Below are 25,285 nucleotides of genomic sequence, written 5' to 3' on the forward strand. Positions count from 1 at the left end.
TCTGTCCACCTGGGCCATCTCAGAGACTTCCAGTGGTGGCCACACTGAACTTCTGGTTGTACCTCGAGCTTCCAAAGAATTAAGATCGTAAGGCCTTTGCATCAGCTGTTCTGTCACTGACTGTCTTATGGTGGTTCTCTGGATTTATCTTGGTATTTACTCCTAGTCTAATGGTGGATCCCTGGGTCTGTCTTGGTTTGCACTCCTGGTCTAATGGTGGATCCTGTGTCTGTTTTGCTCTCCATTGCTTAGTTCAGTGTTGGGTCCTAGATCTATCCGGGTCTAATGGAGGTCCCTGTGTCTACCTGGGTCCCCATTTCTAGTCAAATGGGGCATTCCTGGATATGTCTTAGTCTGCATTCCTAATCTAATGGTGGATCCCTGTATTTGTCTGGTGTCTGTATTTGTCTCCACTACTTAGTAATGGAGGATTCCGAGGTCTGTAGCTGGACCCCTGGATCGACCATGGTGTCCACTACCTCGTCTAATGGGAGATCCCTGTGCCTATCATTGTCTGTACTGCTACCCTAATGTTGTCTATCTTGTTCTCCACTACCTATTTGAGGGTGTGTTTAATCACTCCAGTCGTGTCCAACTCTTTGTGATCCCATGGACTGCAGGCATCAGACTCCTCTGTCCATGGGGATTCTCCATGGAAGAATACTTAGTATGTTGCCATGCCCTTCCCAACCCAGGGATTGAACCCAGGTCTTCCTCACTGCAGACAGATTCTATACCAACTGAGCCACCTGGGAAGCCCAAGAATACTGGAATAGGTAGCTTATCCCTTCTCCAGGGGATCTTTCCGACCCAGGAATCGAACCGGGGTCTCCTGCATTGCAGGTGGATTCTTTACCAGCTGAGCTACGAGGGAAGCCCTATGTTACGGGCGGATCTCTGGATTTACCTTGGTCTGCACCCCTCGTCTAAAGGATGGATCTGTAAGTCTATCTTGGTCACCACTACGTAGTTGGATAAACTTAGTGATCCACCATTAAACCAGGACTGAGGTCCAAGACAGACCCAGAATCTCGCACACACCTTCCTCCAGCTTTGCAGGACTGGTCACCAGGAGCTGCCTTGGGAAGACCCCGCTGTGGACTCGGCAATGTTAGAGCTTCCTCAGCATTTCCTGGGCCTGGGCGGGGTGCTGCGCCTGGGCTGGGCGGGGTCCTAGAGAGGAAGGGGCGGGCCGCAGCCCTGAGCCTAGCCAGGGGCCCCCTCGCAGGGGGCTGGGCAGGAGGAGTCAGGAGAGCGCAGGACCCCTCCGTGTGGTGTGTGAGCCTAGGGCCAGACCCTGGAGGTCTGAATCCTGCCCCCACGACCCGGGGGTCCTCACTGAAGAAGCACAACATCGTCACCCACCACAGAGGGCCTGACCCAGTGACACAGATGGGGATCACATGTGCTACTCACCGAGGACACCTGGGCTGGGGAGGACCCTGGTGGTCGGAGGGGCAGGGACTGAGAGCAACGCCTGCGCAAGTCCCTGGAGCGAGACTTTCCGCTCCGCGACTTTCGGCCCCTCGGGGCCGACGGCTCCTGCGAGGTCGGCCCCGCCCTCTGCCCTGCGAGGGCGCGTCCCGGCCGCCCCGCCCACGCTGGCCCCTGCGCGGCAGTCCGGCCAAGCGCGGCGGAGGGCGCGGGGATGCGCGGGGCGGCGGCGACCCTCCGCCGCAGGGCGAGGCCCGGGGGGCGCAAGGGGAACGCCATGCCCACCCCCGGGAACGGCACAGGTAAGGGCAGAGGCTGCGGGCCTCGGGGGGGGGGTTCTGCCCCCATTACACAGACGGGAAAGGTGAGGGGCTGCGTGCACAGCTTTGGGCGGGAGCGGGGGGCGGTGGGCTGCACTCCGCCGCTGGGAGGTGCACACCCGGCGGTTAACGCCCCCCCGCCCCGGCCCTCTCCGCAGCCCAGCGGGCGCCCCAGCGGAGCTGAAGCCCGGCAGCGAGTGCCCAGAAGCTAGGCGGCTGCGTTTAGCCGCGCGCCAGCCCAGGTGTGCGCCCTTTCCCAGTGGGGGCCGCCTGGGGGTGATGCGGGGGATGGCTGCGCGACGGACGTGGGGAAACCGAAAGCGGCCTTACCTCGGGGAGATGCTCGGGTTCCTCGGCTAGCTCCTCAGCCCCACTTTACAGGTGGGGAAACTGAGCTTGAGAGAGAAGGACAGTCGAGCCTGGTGTGTGGCTCCGGGGTCTCCGGAAGGCTGACTGTTATCGTAAATGTTTGATTTCTGGATTGTTCTGTAGGAGGTTTGTGTTTCTGCCCGCCGTCGGTGTGGGGAAAGCGTCCGAAGCCAGGGGTTCGAATGTCCCCTTTACGCCTTGAATGCGTCTGAAATTTAATCCTTTTAGAAACACGGATAAACCCAGACGTTGAGCCCCAGATGTTCCTGGAGGCTCATTGAGGGCACACCGTCAGCTCCCCTTTAAGCCTGAGGGTCTCTGCACACCTGTGCCCCAGGCCAGGCGCTGAATTGTACGGGTGGAAGCCGGGCCTGGAGAAGCAGCCTGGCACAGGACACACCCCATTGGGCATGCAGCCACTCAAGCTTAAAACAGTGACACCTGCCACCTTGGGAGGAATGACGGCTCTGTCTCAGATGGGAAAACAGGCCCAGCGAAGTCATTCTCTGAGCAGAGGCGGGTGGCTTGGTGGTGTGAAAGCCAAGACCTGAGACCTGCCGCTGGCCTGGTGGGGTGGGTTTTTCTTTAACTCCCTCTGGCAGCCTGATGTCCCGTCCCGAATTTAGTGTTTCAGTGCGTGTGAAAAGAGGATAATGTGTGTGCGAGTTGTGCAGCACTGCCTGGGGAGGTGAGTGTCCACTGTGAGGCACAGGGACTTGCCCAAGATCAGCCAAGGAGGGTGTGGGGGAGACTCTGGCTACATACAAAAGACTGTTTTCAGAGAACTGTCCCGGGAGAAAGGGGGTCTCAGAGTCCAGTTCTTGCCCTCTATCTAGCCTGCCAGGCCTGGCCCCAGCCCTGCTACCCCGGGGGTCCCAGCCTGTGAATCTTTCCCAGGAATTTGGGGTTGGAGCCCCCCAACTTGGGGTACGTCACTATCTGTGTGCCTCAGTTTCTCCATATGCTAAGTGGTGGGCGTTGTATACCTGCCCAGGCGTGTGGGAGCCAGGGAGGTCCCAATGCACCCACCCTCACCATGGTTCCGCCCCAGGGTATCACAGTTGTCTGGGCTCCTCCACTGCTCTGCTCCATCGCCCCAGTATCTTGGGCTGTGAAATGGGCACACGCCTCTCGTGGGGCAGTAAATGATGGGTATGGGGGTCTTTAGAGACAGTTTGACACTGTCTAAAACACAGGAATGGGATGGGTGTTTTTCTTGCAGTCTGTACAATGGGTACATTATTCTGCTCTTCCTAGAGGAGCTATACAAATCCAACCAGACAGACACAGAGTCCTAGGATTCTCTCCTCATCTCCCATGCACAGCAGGGAGGGGCAGACAGGGGCAGGCTGAATTGGAACAAGGCCTTAAATCTTTGTTGAATGGCTGACTGGGAGGCTGCCCTCCCACTGCCCTCCCACTGGCCTTGTTCCCAGGGCAGCTCCAGCACTCCTTGATGGAGGAGATTGTCCAGGAACATGGCCCTGCAAGAGGAATAACTCGGGGTTTCAGGGGCCGGAGATGATCCATACCCCTGAGAGCGGGCAGTAGAAGGGCTGCAGGGGTGGATGAGGACGTGCTCTGTGGGCGTCCCCTTGGCGTCACTCCTGCAGGCCAGCCCCACAGCCAGACTGGGCCCGTTTCACGAAAAGACCAAAACCTGGAGGGAGTGGGTGGGCATTGGTCTCTAAACAGGGCCTCTGTGCCCCTGAGGCCTGGCTCCACCAGGGTACACACAGAGCTGCTGGATGAAAGAGGCTCTCTGGAGCCTCAGTGTTCTCCCCTGAGAGATTCAGAGTGGAGGGGATGGGGGCACAGGGCTTGCACTCTTACTGGATTGGAATTAACTTGGTCATATGCTGGAGGAGGACGTACATTTCTCATGTGTAAGCTGACCTGCTGTCAGTGGACTGCCTGGGAGCCCCAGGTCTGAACTGGAGCCAAGGACCAGAACTGCAGTAGTTCTGAACCCTGTGCCTCCTTTAGGACATGCAGCCAGGGCGTGGGCCTCCTGCACGTGGCTGTCCCCGCTGCTGGGGTCTTGTGGGTGGGAGTGAGGGGCAGTTGACTCTCCATAGAGTACCTGTGCACCCGTACCCCTCATCCATTTTGATTTCTCTTTGAGAAATCCCTCCTGTGGGTTCCTCTTTCTACTTGAGGATACTGAGACTCAGAACAAGGAAGTGACTTTCCAGTCCCACAGTGACCCAGCCCCACAGTGGGTGAGTCCAGGAGCCTGCTTCCCCCATCTCCTCATTGTCCCTGTTGTCCGCAGCCATGGCCAGCATAAAAGGTTAACTTATTTACCTCCCAGTAGATGAGGTCAGGCTTTGAGGGCTGTGTTGGCTCCAGGAAGGAGGATAGGAGGGATGGTCCTGTGGTCCAAGGTTCCAGATAAAAGATTAACAAGCAAGGATTGTTCTTATCCCCACTGGCCAGGCAGGCTGGGGGAGGCATGGGCTGGAAAGCCAGGGTGTGCAGGCCAGGCTGTACACCCACTGTGTGTTAGAGGGTGGGAGAGAGCGTTGCCTGGCGCTGGGGAGTGAGTCGGGGGAGTTGGATGCACACCGGATGGGCAGATCTGCCTCTCCACTGTCCAGTGAGTTTATAGGGTTTGCTTTTGTTTTCTATCTTGCCTGCATCAAATCCATTCCTTTTGTTTTTTTTCTGTTGTTTTTCCTCTTCTTTGAGATTTATTTGTACATAACAAAAAAAAGATGAGTTCATATAGGGTGCAGAGAAAAAAATGCACCAAAGATTGAGGGGTGCAGGGGTCCAGCCAGAGGAGGGCTGGGGGAATGCAGCGTCCAGTGTGTGAGTTGGGCCGCAAGTGGGCAGGGCCAGGCTCCAGGGCTGAGTGGGGCTGGAAGGGAAGGACAGCTGGGAGTTGAGGGTAGGGTGGAGACCAGGCCTAGGAAGGATATACAGGGGCAGCTGGGTGTCGGTGAGGATTTTCAGCAGGGGATGGAGGAAGTGGGATTTGCCTCTTAAACACCATGTGTAGGGTGGGACTATTGGGGCCCAGCTAGAGAGTCTGGGGGTCTCCAGGCAGTGGAGGGTGTAGTGAGGAATGTGAGAAGAGGCTGGGTTTGCAGTGGTTAGGGGATGTCTCTGGAATGTCTCTGGAGCCAGCTGGTGGTTTCTTGGAATATCCTTAGAAGATGGGTAGACTGAAGCCCTCATTGTCCTCTGACGCTGTGCCACCTTCCTGCCCCATCTGGCCTGTGTGTCACAAGTTGGGTAGAAAGGTCTGGTGGGGGGCACTGCCAGTGTGTACCTGGGGCCTTCAACAGGTCTGTGGACCTCAGTTTCCTCATCTGGAAAATGGGCCCAGCCCAAAGTGTTTGCCAGCCTTTCAGGCCCAGAGAAGGGATACAGGACTTCCCGTTGGAGTAACGGGATGGCAGATAAAGGTGTCTTGGAAGAGTGTCGTGGTCTTGGGGAAGACTTGGGTCTGAGTCTGGGGGTAGCAGGTGCAGGTATCCTGGATACTGTGGACTTAGGATGGGGGATAGGAGCAGGTATTAAGCCTCCTCCTAGGGACATTCCTGAGCTCCCAGGCACAGGTTTAAAGTCTCCACCAGGTGGTCCCACTCTTCCTATCACTGACCTGAAGAGCAGGTCAGCCTATTTTGCAGGTTGGGAAACTGAATCTGACCAAGTCTAGGACCTAAGCCTAGAGGTGGTGGAGCAGGGTCAGACCTGGTGGAGAGGGGCTGGGGCTGAGAGGGTGGTCCTAGCAGACCAGGCCCACTTGGCTTCTCTGCCTTTGCCTCTCTGCTTGATTGGGCTCTCAGATTACTGGAGTTGAGCTCGTTGCCTCCCAGGTAGGGGAAGGTTCCATGATGTACTCACTGCAGGGAGGGGCCTTGGGCAAGGCTCATCTTCCCCCTGCTCTTATCAGAGTTATTTCCTCAGACTTTTCATTTTCATTTTTAAAAGAGGACCTGTTTTAACGATACACTTGTGCCTGAAGCAGGGGCTCCCTGCCTCTGATGGGCGTGAGACACCTGTATCGGCTGGCCAGAAATGCAGAGTGTGAAGCCACAGGTCTGGGGAGAGCGGCCATGACTTCTTTTAAAGCCCCCATTCTGAGTCTCTCGGTGGCCCTCCTGTCCCCAGCCGCGTAACATGTGTGGTAATGGGCAGTGGCATTTTCACTGGGCTTGGGCTGTGAATTCTCTTGGACCTTTCCCTTGAGTCTTCAGTTTGACGCAACCCTGGAGGCATCCACATGTCAGGCCTGTTCCCTTTCTGTGGCATCACCCCTCACCCTCCCTCCTTGGTGAGATTCCAGGAGGCAGGACAGGCTCTGGGCCTCTTGTGGGGAGGGCTTATTTCTGTCACTGAAGCTATGTGAGCCCCTTGGGTGATGAAACAGCGGCAGTGCATGTCTCAGGATTGGCATGTCACCATAGTGGAACCCAGCAGCTGTACAGGATGTGGCTGTTGACAGCCGGGCCCTTTCCCCACAACAGTGGTGGTTTCCTTGCTGGGTTGGGGTTGCATGTCATCTCAGTCAGACCCCGCCCAGTCTTGCCCACTGCAGCCTTTACGGGTGAGTTGAGGACTGAATTGGTAACCTGCTCACCCCGCAGGTTGAGTGTGTCTGTAGAACCAGCCTGCTGCCTCAGTTTCTGAAACTTTTTCTTCTGTCTGTGACTCCCCATGCCAGGGCCATCTAAGCTGGTAGTGCAGGATGTGGACTGGGCTCTGGGTAGGGAGATGGGCAGCTACCCCCTGGGGGATATGAGACAGATAAATTCAACAGTGATGCCTAAGGCTTTCTCCCCACATTAAAAAATTTTTTAAACATACCACAGAGGAAAGAATTTATATCCACACATCCCTCAGCTCTATCCTACCCTTAACTTTTCACCAGGCCTGTTTCATCTCTTCTCTTGCCATCTCTTTGTCCCTCCCTCAAAGCATCTTATTTTTTTGATAAAGTTCTAGTTGCATCTTTAAAGGATAAACACAGGGTTACCCCTTCCTCCTTTTATTTGCCAGGTGTTGGGAAGACAAGTGCCCACGAAGCTCCTACCCCTGCTGATCCCTTCCAAAAGGCCCTCCCTTCTCCAAGGGCCTCATGGGGCTGGGGAGAAAGAAGGTGCTTAGCCACAGAAGAATGGAGAAGTGGCAGCTCTAAATTGGGGACTGGGAAGTGTTGGTTTCCGGTGACCCTGGGGAAGGGGCCATGTGGCTGGCCTGTGGCCGCCCTGCTATGTCTGCCCAGTTCCAAAACCCCCGTCCACTTCCCTGGCTGGAAGGACCACACGTGTCCAAGTCCACAGATCCTGAAAAAGAAAAGAGATTTCTCCTGGAGGAGTGCTGATCACAACTTTCAGATGTTAGGTTGTCTGTTCACGCATTTGTACATTCATTTCTCCTTTGGCACCTGTGGAAACACAGTGTGATGATTAAGGGCCTATATGCTGGAATCAAGAGTACTACTGTACTACTCTGTACAGTACTGAGTACTCTGTAGTACTGAACCTCTGTACTGCTGAGAACTGGGTGACCCAAGGCCAGTGAGGGTAATCGGGAAATGTCTGACTGGCGGCTCGAAGTCGATGCTGTGTCCTCCTTGCCCTGCCTCCCTGGGACTCCTTCCTGCCTGCAAGCACCTGCCTGCCCCTGCTGCAGGGGAGGACTGCCTCTTAGGTCTTCCGGGCTGTGCCCTCTGCCCCGCCCCTTTTCCCACACTCTCACTAACCTGGTGGGCTGGTTTTTCTGAACTAGACCAAGCCAAAAGTAATAAGTTTCAAATTCACACTTCTTTGATTGAGATAAATATTTCCCCTGAATTTTTCTAACAGGCTTTATTGAGGTATTATTCATGTGCCATACAATTCACACGCTTAAATTGTATATTAAAAGTGTACAACTCGATGGGTTTTAGTCCATTCAGATACGTACAACTATCACCACAGTCAATTTTAGGACATTTTCCTCACCCCAAAAGGAAGCCCTGCAGACCTTAGAGTTCACCTCCCAACTTCCCCTCTCCCTTGCCCCAGACAACCACTGACCTGCTTTCTGTCTCTATAGATTTGCCTGTTGTAGACATTGCATATGAATGGAGTTATACACTATGTGGGTTTTGTGTGACTGGCTAGTTTTGAAGGTTCATCCGTGTTGTAGCACGTCAGTTCTTCAGATAATATTCCGTTGTAAGGGTGGACCATACTTTAGCTCACCGTTTATCAGTTGATGAACACTTAGGTGGGTTCTACTTTTTGGCTATTATGAATAATGCTGCTAATAAACATTTGTGTTCAGGTTTTTATATAGACGTGTTTTCCTTTTCCTTGGGTATATTGCTGGGAGGAGCATTGCCGCATCATTTGGGAGTGCTCTGAAAACTGTTAGAGAAACTGTGAAGTGGCTGCCCCATTGACATTCCCAGCTGCAGTGTGTGAGGGCGCCAGTTTCTTTACATTCTTGGTACACCTGTTATTTTTCTCATGTGTCTTTTTCATGGTATACATGAAAAAGTACCTCCCGGTGGATTTGGTTTGCATTTCCCTGGAGCTAGTGATGTTGAGCATCTTTTCATGTGTTTGTTCGTGGCCACTGGTTTATCTTTATAGAGAAATGTCTGTTCATATCTTTTGCCCATTTATAAATTAGGCTGTCTTTTTATAAGTCAGTATAATAATTTATACACTCTAAATGCAATCCCTTTTCAGACAGATGCTTTTGTAAATATTTTCTCCCACTCTGAGGCTTGTCTTTTCACTTTCTTGATAGTATCCTATAAAGCACAAATTTTTTCATTTTAGTGAAGTCCAATTTATCTATTTGTTTTGTTGTTTGTCTTCTGGTAATCATTGAGAAACCATTGCCATTGGAAGGTCAGGAAGATTTACCCTTATGTTTTCTTCTAAGAGTTTTTATGGTTTTTATCTGTTATATTGAGATCTTTGAGTCATGTTAATTTTTTTATATGCTATAAGGAGAGGTCCAACTTTCTCCTTTTGCATGTAAGTATTGTTTTCGTGGCACCAAATTGTTGAAAAACTATTCTCTTCCCATTTGATTGTCTTGGCATCCATGTTGAAAATCAGCTGATTGTAAATAGGAGTTTATGCCTTGAGTTTAAGCTCTTGCATTGGCCTGTATGTCTGTCTGTATAGCAGTGTCCTCTGTTTTCATCACCATAGCTTTGTGATAAAATTTGAACTGAGGAAGTACAAATCCTCCAACTTTGTTCTCCTTTTTCAAGATTGTTCTGTTTGTGCTATTCTAGGTCTTTTTGCCTTTCCTTATGAATTTTGGATCAGTTTGTCAGTTTATGTGAAGGTAGCAGCTAGGACTCTGATAAGGGTTATGCTGAATTTGGGTTATGCTGAATTTGGGTTAAGCTGTTAAGTGAGCAGAGGAGCACTGCCATCTTAAACCATACTAAGTCTTCTGACCCCCTAGTATGTCATGTATTTCTATTTTTTTAGGTCTTCTTTAATTTCTCTAAACATGCTTTGTAATTTTTAATTTCAGTTTTACCTGAACTTCTTTAGTTAAATTTTGTTCCTAAGTAGTTTATTCTTTTTGATGCGCTTGTAAGTGGAATTTTTTTCTTAATTGCATTTTTAGTTTGCTCATTGACACTGTACTGAAATACAGTGGATTTTTGTGTGTTGATCTTGTATACTGTAATCTTGATGGACTCATTTATTAGTTCGTATAGATTTTTTTATCAGATTCCTAGGCATTTTCTAGATATAGGATCATGCCATCTAATAGAGAAGCTTTGCTTCTTCCTTCCTAATGTGGATACTGTTTAATTTTCTTAATTAATTGCTCTGCTCACTAGTTTGGGACCATTTCCATTTTTTTCTTCCTAATGTAACCATTTTTTCTGTTGTGACTTCTCCAGCACCACAATTCAGAAGCATCAGTTCTTCAGCGATCAGCTATGCAATATTGTTCTTTACAGCATTGGACTTTACTTTCACCACCGGACGCATCCACAGCTGAGCGGCGTTTCTGCTTTGGCCCAGCCTCTTCATTCTTTCTGGAGTTTTTAGTAATTGCCCTCTGCTTTTCCCCAGTAGCATATTGGACGCCTTCTAGTCTTGTGGGCTCATCTTCCGGTGTCATACCTTTATGCCTTTTCATACTGTTTTTGGGGTTCTTGAGGCAAGAATACTGGAGTGGTTTGCCATTTCCTCCTCCAGTGACCCACTTTTGTCAGAACCCTTCACTATGATCCGAGTGTGTAAGTGCTGTTTATGTAAGAAAGATGCTCTGTTACATGTATGTTGCAAATACCCACACTCCTTTGTTCTGCTGTTGATTAGGACTCTTGAGCTGTGTGTCAATCCTGTCTGTGGGTTCCCTCTCTATCTGTGGGTGCTGGGCGGGTCAGCCACCTCTCCAAGCTTGGTTGCTCATGTTAAAATGATATAATGACTGTTGTCCTCTGCAGATAGTTGAGTGCCATATGAGGGCAGGAATTGGGGTCCTTCTTGACCAGATGTTTCTACCAGCTATTGTGAGTGTGACACCAGCGGTGGACCTCTCAGACAGGGAAGCCCAAATCCTCCCAGACATGTGGTTTACATGACAGCCATGGGCTAGCACCCTTCCACCCCATCACCCTCAGCATGTCATCCAGCCTTGCTGTGCTTCAGTTTCCCCATCTGTGAGGTGGAGATGGGTGGTCTTCTCATATGGCTCCAATATAGTGAACCATCCATTAAGTGCCCAGTGTTGTTTGTGTTCCAATGGTCAGTCCCCACTCCCACAAGGACCCCTCAGGCACAGAGTCCTCCCTCCAGCCTTTTAGCCTGATGAGGCACCCGCCAGGTTCTAGGGAGGGTGGGGCTAGGGGGTGGACGAAATGCAGCTTGGCCAACCTCACCCAAATGATGTCTCTGAGTGTTTCTGCCCCACACCAAGGGTCTCAGGCAGCCTTGGCCTCCTTGAGGGCAGAATGCAGGCCTGAGGCTGAAGCCTCTCTGTCACTAACACCCTCACCCTAAGTGGGGCGGGGCCAGCAGGTTCATGCAAGAGGCGGCCTGACCTTCTTGAGCCTCGATTTCCCTTCTGGACAGGGCTGGTTGTGTGCAGACATGTGAGGTGCTATCACGAGGCATATGAGTGCATGTGTGTGACCCTCCTGAGTGACAGCCATGGCCCTTTGGGCAGTCGCAGGCATGCTTTGTCCCCACAACCTGTATGACACAGTGTCCCATGCGTTCCACAGTGGACCCCCTGTGGGGCTGCTTCCAGGTGGGTGTGGATTTTGGAGGACTCTCCAGCCTACTAAATATGTCCTGGGTATGTATTTTGAAAACAGAACTCGCAGAGTTTGCTGGTGAATTGGTTATGGACTGAGAAAAGGAAGTCCAGGTTGGTTCTAAATGTGAGGGCTAGAGCAAGTAAAGGATAGAGGAACTGGTGGCTAACATCATAGTTAGAATAGGGGAGCCAAGTGATGAGCAGGTTGGCCAGGGCAGGAGCTTGGCTGGGTGTGGCAGGCTGAGTGGGCTTTAGGACACCTATGCCTGGTGCCCAGGGCACGGTCCTAGCTGGAGGCATCCCATGGGGGTCAGGTGCAGCATTGTCTTAGGTTGGTGTGGAATAACAGGGTCCTCAGTCTGGGCAGTGCTAGCCCCTGTCCCAGTCCCCACCCTTGCTCCCACCTAGCAAGGGAGTTGAACATGGATGCTGCCTCTGGTCAGTGTTGCCACAGACACAGGCCAGACAACCAGCTCAACCAGTCTCCCTTTTGTCTGAGGCTAACCACTTTATACACCAGCAGTACAATCAGATGGAGAAGGAAACGGCACCCCACTCCAGTGTTCTTGCCTGGAGAATCCCAGGATGGTGGAGCTTGGTGGGCTGCCGTCTATGGGGTCGCACAGAGTCGGACACGACTGAAGCAACTTAGCAGCAGCAGCAGTACAATCAGAAAGTTCCAGATAAGCAGAAGGAAGAGCCTCTTGCACCTCAAGCACGAGTAGGCATGCTCTGGAACATCAGTAGCCACTTCATTCCATATTCTTGAAGGCCAGAAGCAACACACACATCCATCTGTCAGCAGGAACAGGGAAGCATGCAGGGCATCCACACCGTGGTGCTCTGCTCCACTGTAAATGCGGACAGCTTGCCAACACACGCAGCACAACACCTCTCGTGCTAAGCAAGGGAAGCCAGACACGAAGGACACATGAGGTATCTATCACACGTGTATATTGAGAGGGTAGGCCCAGAGCCTCCTGTGTGCTTCAGAGTCTCTGCCCTACAGCATAGGAACTGTGCTACTTCAGGAAATGGTTAAACCACTCTGTGCCTCAGTTTGCTCCCCTGTCAAATGGGGAGGTATTTTGTGGATTGATGAGTTAATACATGTAAAGCATTTAGAACAGTGCACAGTAAATTATGAATATGTCCTTATATAAGGACCTCATTGTAACACTTGAGGATATCATTGCTGGCATTCATGTCAGATGTACTCCGATTAACTGCACCGATGCCCACAGCTGGAGATGTGGGTGTAGACAGATATCTTGTTATAGAAATCCAGGCAGCAGATCATAAGTACTTACTTTGGCTAAATCTCAGATTTATATACAAGCATAAAGCTCTTAATACACTTTACCGAACTCTGTCCAGAAAGATTTGGGTCTGTACCCCCATCAGCAAGTCAGAGAGGAGTTGTTCCCAGGCCCTTGCTAAGTTCACATGTGGTTTTGTTTGTTTGTTTGTTTTTACGTTTTGCAAGTGGAGGAGTGAAAGATTAGCTCTCATTTGAATTAGTGTTTCTTCAGTTACTATGAGGGCTTCCCAGCTGGTGCTAGTGGTAAAGAACCCGCCAGTGCAGGAGATACAAGAGACTTGGGTTCTATCCCTGGGTCAGGAAGCTCCCCTGGAGAAGGGCATGGCAACCCACTCCAGTATTCTTGCCTGGAGGATCCCATGGACAAAGAAGCCTAGCGGGCTACAGTCCATAGGGTCACAAAGAGTCGGACGCAACTGAAGCGACTTAGCACGCAGTTCCTATGAAGGCAGGCATTTTCTCGTGTCTGTTAGCTACTTGTTTCTTAAGAGTAGCTTGCTCACACATCAGTTCATTCTGTTTTACTGGATGTTCAGCTTTTACTGATGTGTTAAGATCTCTTTATAAATTATGGGTGTTGAACTTCTGTCCTGTGTTCTCCAAATATCTTTTCCTAATTTTTTCATCTGAATTTGCTTTTCAGTTATTGTTGTTGTTCAGTTGCTAAGTCGTGTCCAAAGCTTTGTGACCCCGTGGAGTGCAGCACGTTAGGTTCCCCTTTCCTTCTCCCAGAGTTTGCTCAAATTCTTGTCTATAGAATCAGTGATGGTATCTAACCATCTGATCCTCTGCCATCTCCTTCTCCTTTTGCCTTCAATATTTCCAAACATCAGAGTCTTTGCCAACGAGTTGACTCTTTGCATCAGGTGGCCAAAGTTATTGGAGCTTCAGCATCAGTCCTTCTGATGAATATTCTGGGTTGATTTCCTTTAGGACTGAGTGGTTTGATCTCCTTGCAATCCAAGGGACTGTCAAGAGTCTTCTCCAGCACCACAATTCAGAAGCATCAATTCTTCGGTGATCAGCTATGCAATATTGTTCTTTACAGCACTGGACTTTATTTTCACCACCAGATGCACCCACAGCTGAGCAGCATTTCTGCTTTGGCCCAGCCTCTTGATTCTTTCTGGAGTTTTTAGTAATTGCCCTCCACTTTTCCCCAGTAGCATATTGGACGCCTTCTAACCCTGGGGGCTCCTCTTTCGGTGTCATACCTTTTTGCCCTTCATACTGTTCTTGGGGTTCTTGCGGCAAGAATATTGGAGTGGTTTGCCATTTCCTCCTCCAGTGAATGACTTTTGTCAGAACCCTTCACTATGACCTGTCTGTCTTAGGCAGCCCTGCCGGCCTGGCTCATAGCTTCACTGAGTTATGCAAGCCCCTTCTCCATGACAAGGTTGTGGTCCATGAAGCGGTTTTCAGTTATTAGGAAAGAACAAAAGTTTTTTTTTTCTTTTCATGAAATCACATCTGTCAGTCTCTCTACTTCCTTTTTTTCCCCTTGATTCTGCCTTTTGAGCTGCACTTGGATAATAGTTGTCCTTTAGCTTTTATTGTCTTTAGATGTGTGTTTCTTTTATCAACACCATGGTCTTCAGCACCTCTTAGTTCAGTTCAGTTGCTCAGTTGTGTCTCACTCTTTGTGACCCCATGAATCGCAGCACACCAGACCTCCCTGTCCATCACCATCTCCCAGAGTTCACTCAAACTCATGTCCATCGAGTCCATGATGCCATCCAGCTGTCTCATCCTCTGTCATCCCCTTTTCTTCCTGCCCCCAATCCCTCCCAGCATCAGAGTCTTTTCCAATGAGTCAACTCTTCGCATGAGATGGCCAAAGTACTGGAGTTTCAGTTTTAGCATCATTCCTTCCAAAGAACACCCAGGGCTGATCTCCTTCAGAACGGACTGGTTGGATCTCCTTGCAGTCCAAGGGACTCTCAAGAGTCTTCTCCAGCACCACAGTTCAAAAGCATCAATTCTTTGGCGCTCTGCTTTCTTCACAGTCCAACTCTCACATCCATACATGACCACTGGAAAAACCATAGCCTTGACTAAACGGACCTTTGTTGGCAAAGTAATGTCTCTGCTTTTGAATATGCTATCTAGGTTGGTCATAACTTTTCTTCCAAGGAGTAGCGTCTTTTAATTTCATGGCTGCAGTCGCCATCTGCAGTGATTTTGGAGCCCCAAAAAATAAAGTCTGACACTGTTTCCCCGTCTATTTCCCATGAAGTGATGGGACCAGATGCCATGATCTTAGTTTTCTGAATGTTAAGCTTTAAGCCAACTTTTTCACTCTGCTGTTTCACTTTCATCAACAGGCTTTTTAGTTCCACTTGACTTTCTGCCGTAAGGGTGGTGTCATCTGCATATCTGAGGTTATTGATATTTCTCCCGGCAATCTTGATTCCAGCTTGTGCTTCTTCCAGCCCAGCGTTTCTCATGATGTACTCTGCATATAAGTTAAATAAGCAGGGTGACAATATACAGCCTTGACGTACTCCTTTTCCTATTTGGAACCAGTCTGTTGTCCCATGTCCAGTTCTAACTGTTGCTTCCTGACCTGCATACAGGTTTCTCAAGAGGCAGGTTTGGTGGTCTGGTATTCCCATCTCTCTCAGAATTTTCCACAGTTTATTGTGATCCACACAGTCAAAGGCTTTGGCATAGTCAATAAAGCAGAAATAGATGTTTTTCTGGAACTCTCTTGTTTTTTCCATGATCCAGCAGATGTTGGCAATTTGATGCCTGGTTCCTCTGCCTTTTCTAAATCCAGTTTGAACATCTGGAAGTTCACGGTTCACGTACTGCTGAAGCCTGGCTTGCAGAATTTTGAGCATTACTTTACTAGCATGTGAGATGAGGGCAATTGTGCTGTAGTTTGAGCATTCTTTGGCATTGCCTTTCTTTGGGATTGGAATGAAACCTGACCTTTTGCAGTCCTGTGGCCAGTGCTGAGTTTTCCAGATTTGCTGGCATATTGAGTGCAGCACTTTCACAGCATCATCTTTCAGGATTTGAAACAGCTCAACTGGAATTCCATCACCCCCACTAGCTTTGTTCATAGTAATGCTTTCTAAAGCCCACTTGACTTCACATTCCAGGATGTCTGGCTCTAGGTGAGTGATCACACCATCGTAATTATCTGGGTCGTGAAGATCTTTTTTGTACAGTTCTTCTGTGTATTCTTGCCACCTCTTCTTAATATCTTCTGCTTCTGTTAGGTCCATACCATTTCTGTCCTTTATCGAGCCCATCTTTGCATGAAATGTTCCCTTGATATCTCTAATTTTCATGAAGCTATCTCTAGTCTTTCCCATTCTGTTGTTTTCTTTTATGTCTTTGCATTGATCACTGAAGAAGGCTTTCTTATCTCTTCTTGCTGTTCTTTGGAACTCTGCATTCAGATGCTTATATCTTTCCTTTTCTTCTTTGCTTTTCGCTTCTCTTCTTGTCACAGCTATTTGTAAGGCCTCCCCAGACAGCCATTTTGCTTTTTTCATTTCTTTTCCATGGGGATGATCTTGATCCCTGTCTCCTGTACAATGTCACAAACCTCAGTCCATAGTTCATCAGGCACTCTATCTATCAGATCTAGTCCCTTAAATCTATTTCTCACTTCCACTGTATAATCATAAGGGATTTGATTTAGATCATACCTGAATGGTCTAGTGGTTTTCCCTACTCTCTTCAATTTAGGTCTGAATTTGGCAATAAGGAGCTCATGATCTGAGCCACAGTCAGCTCCTGGTCCTGTTTTTGCTGACTGTATAGAGTTTGTCCATCTTTGGCTGCAAAGAATATAATCAATCTGATTTTGGTGTTGACCATCTGGTGATGTCCATGTGTAGAGTCTTCTCTTGTGCTGTTTGAAGACAGTGTTTGCTATGACCAGTGCGTTCTCTTGGCAAAATTCTATTAGCCTTTGCCCTGCTTCATTCTGTATTCCAAGACCAAATTTGCCTGTTACTCCAGGTGTTTCTTGACTTCCTACTTTTGCATTCCAGTCCCCTATAATGAAAAGGACATCTTTTTTGGGTGTTAGTTCTAAAAGGTCTTGTAGGTCTTCATAGAACTGTTCAACTTCAGCTTCAGCGTTACTGGTTGGGGCATAGACTTGGATTACTGTGATATTGAATGGTTTGCCTTGGAAACGAACAGAGATCATTCTGTCGTTTTTGAGATTGCATCCAAGTACTGCATTTCGGACTCTTTTGTTGACCATGATGGCGACCCATTTCTTCTAAGGGATTCCTGCCCACGGTAGTAGATATAATGGTCATCTGAGTTATATTCACCCACTCCAGTCCATTTTAGCTTGTTGATTCCTAGAATGTCAACGTTCACTCTTGACATCTGTTTGACCACTTCCAATTTGCCTTGATTCATGGACCTAACATTCCAGGTTCCTATGCAATATTGCTCTTTACAGCATTGGACCTTGCTTCTATCACCAGTCACATCCACAACTGGGTATTGTTTTTGCTCTGGCTCCATCCCTTCATTCTTTCTGGAGTTATTTCTCCACTGATCTCCAGTAGCATATTGGGCACCTACTGACCTGGGGAGTTCCTCTTTCAGTATCCTATCATTTTGCCTTTTCATACTGTTCATGGGGTTCTCAAGGCAAGAATACTGAAGTGGTTTGCCATTCCCTTCTCCAGTGGACCACATTCTGTCAGGCCTCTTCACCATGACCCGCCCGTCTTGGGTGGCCCCACAGGGCATGGCTTAGTTTCATTGAGTTAGACAAGGCTGTGGTCCTAGTGTGATTAGATTGACTAGTTTTCTTTGAGTATGGTTTCAGTGTGTCTGCCCTCTGATGCACTCTTGCAACACCTACCGTCTTACTTGGGTTTCTCTTACCTTGGACTGGGATATCTCTTCATGGCTGCTCCAGCAAAGCGCAGCCACTGCTCCTTACCTTGGACGAGGGATATCTCCTCACCACCGCCCCTCCTGACCTTGAACTTGGAGTAGCTCCTCTCGGCCCTCCGGCGCCCGCGCAGCCACTGCTTCTTGGACCTGGGGAGCACCTCTGGACCTCAGCACCTCTAGATTTCACTTAATGTAGGGATTACACTTTGGCCACGTGGATGCCACTGTCCCTTGTCTGGGTAACTGTGTGACCTTCTCCAGAGCACACATGGTCGTTGGGTCAGGTGAGGTCTCCAGCCAAGCCCCTGCCCCAAGGGTGGGGTTTCACGTTGTCTCCCCTCTCTTCTCTCCTAGGCATGTGTGTGCAGTTGCAGCAGCCCCTGCAGGGCACCTTCCAAGTGCTTCGTGGGGACGGCACTTCTGTGGGGACTGTCATCGTGTTCCACTGCCCGTCAGGCCACCAGATGGTGGGGTCTGGCCTCCTCACCTGTACCTGGAAGGGGAACATCGCTGAGTGGTCTTCAGGGACCCCCATGTGCAAGAGTGAGGCCCATTCTGCCTGAGCTGCCCCCAACTCAGCAGTGCCCCCTGGGGGGAGTGCTGATTTTGTCACATGGGTGGCATGGATGTCCACAGAGAAGGTTCCATGGGTGTCTGTGTAAGGTCCTGTTCCCAGGGCTGGTGGTCCCTTGGGGCTCCATGTCTGCAGTGTAGACTCAAGTTCTAGTAGCTGCTTCAAATTCTAGCGCTGCCAATGACTTGGCCTGTCATCTCCAAGAGGTGACTCATGCGTCTGAGCTAGCACTTTATCTGTTAAGCAGAAAACTGCGTTCATCCGTGTGTTATTTCATGCACAGATGCAGCAAACCTTAATAGGATATTCCATGTGCCAAGAATTCTAGGCTTGGCCGTGGTGCTCAGTTGGAGGAGGAGATGGTTTTCTGTATTTGCTATACAGGGTGTTGAAGGATAATACCTAGCACAGCATTTTCCAAAGTGAGGCTACATATGTTGTGTTAATGTGTATTGTGCATTGAAAAGGGCTCTATAGTCAATATAATTCAGGAAAGACTGGGTTAACAGGCAGCAGGACTTCTCAGAGCCTTTAAAATACTCATGTGATGGTTGAATCTCTGAGGAGAGTGTCTCTTAGGATTAGACTCCAACAAGAGATAGAAACCCAAGATAATGAGGGTTACCAAAGTAACGGGGCATTATGAGAGGTTTTTCTTGCCTCTGGTCCTCAGCATGGGCAGTCGAAGGCTTGTATAGTGCCCCGTGGTGGGGACCCAGGCCTTTTCCATATTGTGGCTCTGTTGGGCATGACCTCAACTGCATGATCCATGTAGTTGTTAGAGGATTAGTTGCAGGGCAAGAAAGGCTCTTAGCAGTTGTCCCACACCCCTGCGCCACTGTTCACCACCGGCCAGAATGTGGTCATGTGAAGGGAAGCTGTGAAATGTAGTCTTCAGTTGGGACGGCCAGGGTCCAGGTAGGGCAGAGGGACTCGGAAATGGAAAGTGTGATCCATATCTACTACACGGGAAAATATGCAGTGTTGTTCAAGTTAGGATTCTCGGCCTCAATTTCGAGAACATCCTTTAGAACCTGATAGAACTAGTTCTTGGCACATAACTAGTTCTTTGGCACATAGCTGATAAGGTGCCAAAGGCCCTTTGACCCCAAACACTGAAAGTGAAGTCGCTCAGTCGTGTCCGACTCTTTGTGACCCCGTGGACTGTAGCCTCCCAGGCTCCTCTGTCCATGGGATTTTCCAGGCAAGAGTACTGGAGTGGGGTGCCATTTCCTTCTCCAGAGGATCTTCCCAACCCAGGGATTGAACCTGGGTCTCCCGCATTGTAGGCAGACGCTTTACCATCTGAGCCACCACTGTTTTCCTTTCTTCCACACCTTCCTAGAAAGTGACCTAAGAAGGCACATAGGCCCGCAAAGGGTTTTGCCAGCTTGAGGCATTGTGAAAATAGACCATGTGTTGTCTACCGTTCTCTGTTCTCAGGAGTCTAGTCTACAGGGGATGGAGCCAAAGAGACCATCACTGAACTCCCTGTCAGAGCTTCCCCCAGTATGCCACCAAAAACTCCTACACACTCACCAAAACCCTGCTCAAATACCCGCTTCTTGGGGGCAGTCTTACCTGGCAGCCCTACCCCTACAACAGTTTTCACAGACGTTCATCTCGTCTGTCAGTAGCTCCCTGGCTTCCCCATGGAACAGGGCTCCCTGATGCCAGGCTGGATCCAAGAGCTGGTCTCGTCTCCCTCACAGCTGTGCCCCTCTACGAAACCTTTGGCTTCAAGGTGGCCGTGATCTCCTCAATCGTCAGCTGCGCCATCATCATGCTCATGTCCATGGCCTTCCTCACCTGCTGCTTCGTGAAGTGTGTGAAGAGGAGTGAGCAGCGGCGATCCGACAGGTACAGTGACCTGTCACTGCTGCGGGCACCTGCTAGTCACGTCGGGACCCCTGGGGTGTCAGGGAATGGGGCTGCTGGGGTCTTGGCATCTTGCTATTCACAGAGCATCTAGGCTGTGCAAGGCGCATGGCTCACTTGTTTGGTCTTTTGTAAGAGAGGTGACAGGTACACACGGGATTTTCTCGTTCTGCAGACTGTGCACACCCCCAGCGTATGCTCTGCTGTGTGTGGATGTGCAAGGCTGACCACACGATGGTTAACTAGGGCCTGCAGGTGGAGTCTGGCTCACCTCTACTTTTCTTCACAGAAATTTATCCTGTTTTTTTTTGTGTGTGTATGGCGGGGTGGGGGTGGTATTTTTTTAAAAAACAGTGGTAAAATATTTGCTACTGCTGCTAAGTCACTTCAGTCGTGTCCGACTCTGTGCGACCCCATAGACGGCAGCCCACCAGGCTCCCCCGTCCCTGGGATTCTCCAGGCAAGAACACTGGAGGGGGTTGCCATTTCCTTCTCCAATGCATGAAAGTGAAAAGTGAAAGTGAAGTCACTCAGTCATGTCCAACTCTTAGCGACCCCATGGACTGCAGCCTACCAGGCTCCTCCGCCCATGGGATTTTCCAGGCAAGAGTACTGGAGTGGGGTGCCATTGCCTTCTCCGGGTAAAATATTTACAACATAATAAAAGTTACCACACGAGCCATCTTTCAGTGCACAATTCGGGGGCATTAGTTATATTCACAGTGTTATACCATCACTGGCTTGATTCATCACAAGAACTTTCCACCACCTGTCTTTGTAAGTAGTTTTTCTGGCACTTACTCATCATCCATGACTGCCTTCTCCCTACAGCAGCAGAGCGGTACAGCTCTAAAATACTCACTCTTTGCCTTGCAGAGGCTTGCAAGTAGTGTCCTGGACACGCTCACACCTGAATGTCTTTCCCCCATCTCTCCCCAGGGCAAACCAACTGTGGCTCCAGCTGAGACACGAGGATTTGGAGACGGTACAGGCTCCCTACCTCGGCCTTAAGGGCCTCAACAGTGACAGCAGCATCAGTGGAGTGTCCAGGATCCAACCTGTTCAAGTGCACGACAATCACAGCTTCACCACGTGGGCATGGGCAGGGCAAGGAGGGCGGTAGGGCAGTGATAAGGGCAGGGGAGTGTCTGGCTTGGCCAGAGAACCTGGACACCAAGGGCACTCACAGTCCGCACATGCTGTGAGTCCAGGCCCACTAAGGCCCCAGCTCCCATCTGTAGGACAAGCTGATGGTCCTTCTGCAACCTGTGCCTGACCTGTACCCTAGTACCTGGAGCTGCCCTCCACTCCATGTCTTATTCTTGTCACCCCTTGTCCAGAGAAGGAAGCTTCTGGAAATGAGTATTACCCTTCACCAGGACCCACCGTGCCCTGTCAGTTTGCTCTGTCCTCCCGTCTGTCTCCCTGCTCCTCTGTCTCTGTTTCTGTCTCTGCTTGTCTTTCTTTCAAAATATACACACACACACACACTTTTTATGAACCAGTACAAGGACATTTTTTACATACTTTTTTTTTGACTCAAGGAGTCTAATCTTGGCTGAACATGGAGTGCAGATAGAACATCTCCCAGTGTTGTTACCAGCTTTGAGTGAGCACCCTCTGTCCCAGGGCCTTCCGGTCTCTGGGCTCCTTGCATCAGGCGGGATATTTGTCTTCGGTGGTGTTTCCCTTGGCACACTCGAGGCCAGTGGTCTCCTACAGACTCTGTATTCTGGACTTTCTTGGCGTTCCTGCATGACTCACTTGGGCAGCATTTCTGGTGCAGGTGCCCCATGGGTGGTGCTGGTGTGAATCACGGATGTAGGCTGGGCTATCACCCTGCAGGCATGAGGTCTGGGCCTTCTTGGCTGAGATGAGCCCATTGTCAAGTGACAAAGACAGGATTCTGCTAAGGGTCACTCTGCTGTCCCTAAAACCCCTGACCTGTAGCCTTAGCATCCAGAGGTGATCCAGCCAGAATCAGTTTTGGCCCTGGGGGTTTGGGAATGATGATTTTCATTCCATTGTGATTCTGCTGTTCCCTCTATGAGGAATGAAGATGGATTTTGTCTTATCCTTCCTTTCCTTTTCATTTTGTTTTGTTATTTTTTGTATCACTCTGAACTTATAGGTATTCTTTTCTCAAACTTAAAAAAAATTTTTTTATTTATGGCTGTGCTGGGTCTTCATTGCTGCGCGGGAGCTTTCTCTAGTTGTAGCAAGAGGGGGCTACTCTCTGTTGCAGTACGCATGCTTCTCTTTATGGTGGCTTTTTTTATTCCGGAGCGTGGGCTCTCGGTTTGCTGGCGTCAGTCGTTGCAGCACCTCCTCTCTCGCACAGGATGTTCTGGCCCACTGAGTGCTTTCTCTGCCCTGCCCTGGCATCGCAAGGGCAGTTTCTGCTCATTTCCTCAGGCCATCCCCACAGGAACCTCCCAGGGAGCCAGTTGCTTGAGCCTGACACCTCTCTGTGTGACAACTGCTCACGCCTCATTTTCCACCCATGTACAGTGAGGATTATGGTGGGCCTCACTTCTTGGCCCTGTTGAGGTGATATGACTCAGTGGGCTCGACTGGGCCCAGAGTATAGTTTCAGTGAGTGCCAGCCGTTGTTGTTAATTCTGCTCTTGTCCCTGGTACGCACGTGAGGAAACTGAGGTGCTAGAGGTGGTGGCCTGTGCAGGAGTAGCAAGGGCCTGTCTGATCCCAGGTGCACACTCAAAGTGCTGGGGCTGGCTGACTCCTGGAGTGGTAAGGCCTCTGGGAAGGAACTGACTTCCTAGCTCCTTCCCTTGAACTTCAGACACACATTAGGCCTACATCGTGGTGGCCATGGCAGGAATGCCACCTTGCACCCTTTCCACCTGACCTGACACGTTGTGTTGCCATGGTGGTCTGAGGCCCCTGGAGCTTCACTCTGAATACTTCAAGTGCTGTGCTCAGATTTAGGTAAATGCCTGTACTTAGAGCTGTTTTTCTTTTTTGAGATGGCATTTTGGGACGATCCTAGGAACAGATTGTTTAGGTCAAATAAGTCTGAATATTTTTATTACCAAATTCTTTCTCCAGGAACCCAGCACCAGTTGAGCCATTTTTATAGCTAACCATTGCCAAACGTTAATGATTTGTTTTCCATCACTTCCTTAGCAAGTGGGAGTTACATCGATGGTTTTCATCAGCATTTGTTTGATTAACATTGAGAAAGAGCATTTTCTCCTGCCTTTGCTTACCAGTAGCATTGCTGGTTTTAGTCATTTTGGGTTTGCTCTGCTGAATTGCCTGATATTTTTTCTCATCAATACTGGAAGCTTTGTGTACATTGTAGAAGAGATTCTTACCCATCAGCCAGCTGCAAGTACTTTCCTTTTTATTTTAGTTATTTTCAGATTATGTGCAGGATATGTTGGTAGTGCATATCCTTTTCATATAGTCATATTTCCTTGGCAGGTTTTGGAGCTTCTCCATTGCCCCCTGCCCTGTGACACCCTCTCTCCATTATAGACCTGTGACACACTGTCTGTAGTTGGGAAGAGCCCCAATGGAATAGGGGAAGGACTTACTGCATTTCAGGATGTACCATCCTAGGCAAGGCCTAGATGCCCCAGTTCTCCCACTGATTGGTGGTGGAATCATCTTTAGTAAGGTGAGGTTTGCCCCTTGACCTTACTTTTCTTTCATAAATGCTTCCCAGCACTCACATTGTGCCAGGCACTGTTCTGAGCTTTTCCAAACATTACTTGTTCTAACCATAGGAGTAGGAACTATTTTTTTTATCCCATTTTGAGAAACTTGTCCAGAATAACACACTGCTAAGCATGAAGCTAGGTTTGAAGTCAGCTCCAAAGTCTAGCTCCAGAGTCAGTGGACTTCCTTACTAAGCTGATATTCCTTTCTGCTAATTAATTAATTTATTCACTCATTTATTGAACCAACAGATAACGTAATTCCTACTACTTCCTAGAACTTTCCTGAGGACTAGGTGTGGGTGGGAACAGAAATCTGGGGAAGCTTCCTGGAAGAAGTGGTGCCTGAGGTGAATAGATTGGGAGAGCCTGTATTGGAGAGAAGGAAAGAGAGAGCATCTTAAGGGGAAGAAGTAGCCAGGCAGCCTCAGGCAGCAGAATCCAGTGTAAGTTGGTAAGAGCAGGACCAGGTGGACAAAGGTGGGGGCCAGGGTTTGCTCAGCTTGGAAAATGGGTGGGTTTGTGGCTTGGGGGCCCCACAAGGGAACTGAAGATCTAGAAGGTAGGAGATCTGGCCCCAGAGTGCCAGAGGAGAGCCTGGCAAGATCAAGGGTGTCCTCCATAATGTTCCTGGGGCCCCAGTGTCCCTTCTCTGCCTAGGGCATGCTGTTTCCACATAGTTTACACTCTGAATTAGCTTCCTTCCTCTAGAAAGCCCTAGGAAGGTGGGTGTGCTGCTCCTTGAGTCATCCTTCTTGTATGAAGGAGGGACTTGAGGCTCAAATAGAGGCACCTATGGAGGGGCCTCCTTGGGTGCAAGGCAGGAGGAAACAGCGGCCCCCACCTTGGGGCAGCAATCTATCCCAGACCCATTGGAGACCAGGGCCTGGGTACCCAGCATGGGCGCAAAGTTGGGGTTAATTGGAGTCCTCATTCTTCCTCCAAGCTCACCCTTCCTCTTCCTGCAGAGACCTTGGTGAGGGTACCAGAGAGCTGGCCAGCATGGCCCGAGGCGTGGACAAGGACTCCTGGACCGCCAGTGGCCCCACCAGCTCACCCCGCGCCCAGATGATGGTGCATACAGCAAGCCCAGGGCAGATCCCGCCTCCCTCCAGGCCAACTGTGATGCTCAGACAGCCTGCAGCCTATGTCCCAGGGTGACCAAAGCGGAGGCCCCAGCCTACCCTCCACAGCGGGAAGGCCAGGACGACCTACCAGCTGACACCTGCATCTCGACATGTGTCCAGCTCAAGACTGGTCAGTGAAACCAGTCTCCGGGCTTAGAGATCCCTCAAGGCATTGAGTTGGGGACCCTTTCAGGGGGTGACCTGTCCCAGGGGAGCCCAGCCATAGTTGTTTTTATAGACAGGGCTCCTTGAAACCACCACTGAGGTTCACAAAACCAGCTGCAGCCTCCCTCTAGTGAGGCCCCTTTGAAGAGACTGGAGGACATTTTAGGCACATCTAGTTTTGCATAGCAGAGTGGAGGAGATGGCAGCAGACTCCTCACAGTTACAGCTGGCTGCCTTGTACCTACAAGCAGAGACCCAGCTGGGATGCTGCGTCCATTATCTGTAGA

General features: G+C 49.9%; 1 protein-coding gene across 1 annotated transcript; it reads left to right on the plus strand.

Moving 5' to 3' along the window:
* Window positions 1-1,648: 1,648 nt before the first annotated feature.
* SUSD3 (sushi domain containing 3) lies at window positions 1,649-25,285 on the plus strand. Its single transcript, XM_052645441.1, has 5 exons — window positions 1,649-1,736; window positions 17,926-18,114; window positions 19,858-20,005; window positions 20,963-21,115; window positions 24,675-25,285. Exons 1-5 carry the CDS (start codon window positions 1,649-1,651, stop codon window positions 24,865-24,867), a joined length of 771 nt encoding a protein of 256 aa, XP_052501401.1. The 3' UTR covers window positions 24,868-25,285.

The sequence above is a fragment of the Budorcas taxicolor genome, chromosome 8 (genome assembly GCF_023091745.1).
Source record: "Budorcas taxicolor isolate Tak-1 chromosome 8, Takin1.1, whole genome shotgun sequence".
Taxonomy (NCBI): Eukaryota; Metazoa; Chordata; class Mammalia; order Artiodactyla; family Bovidae; genus Budorcas; species Budorcas taxicolor.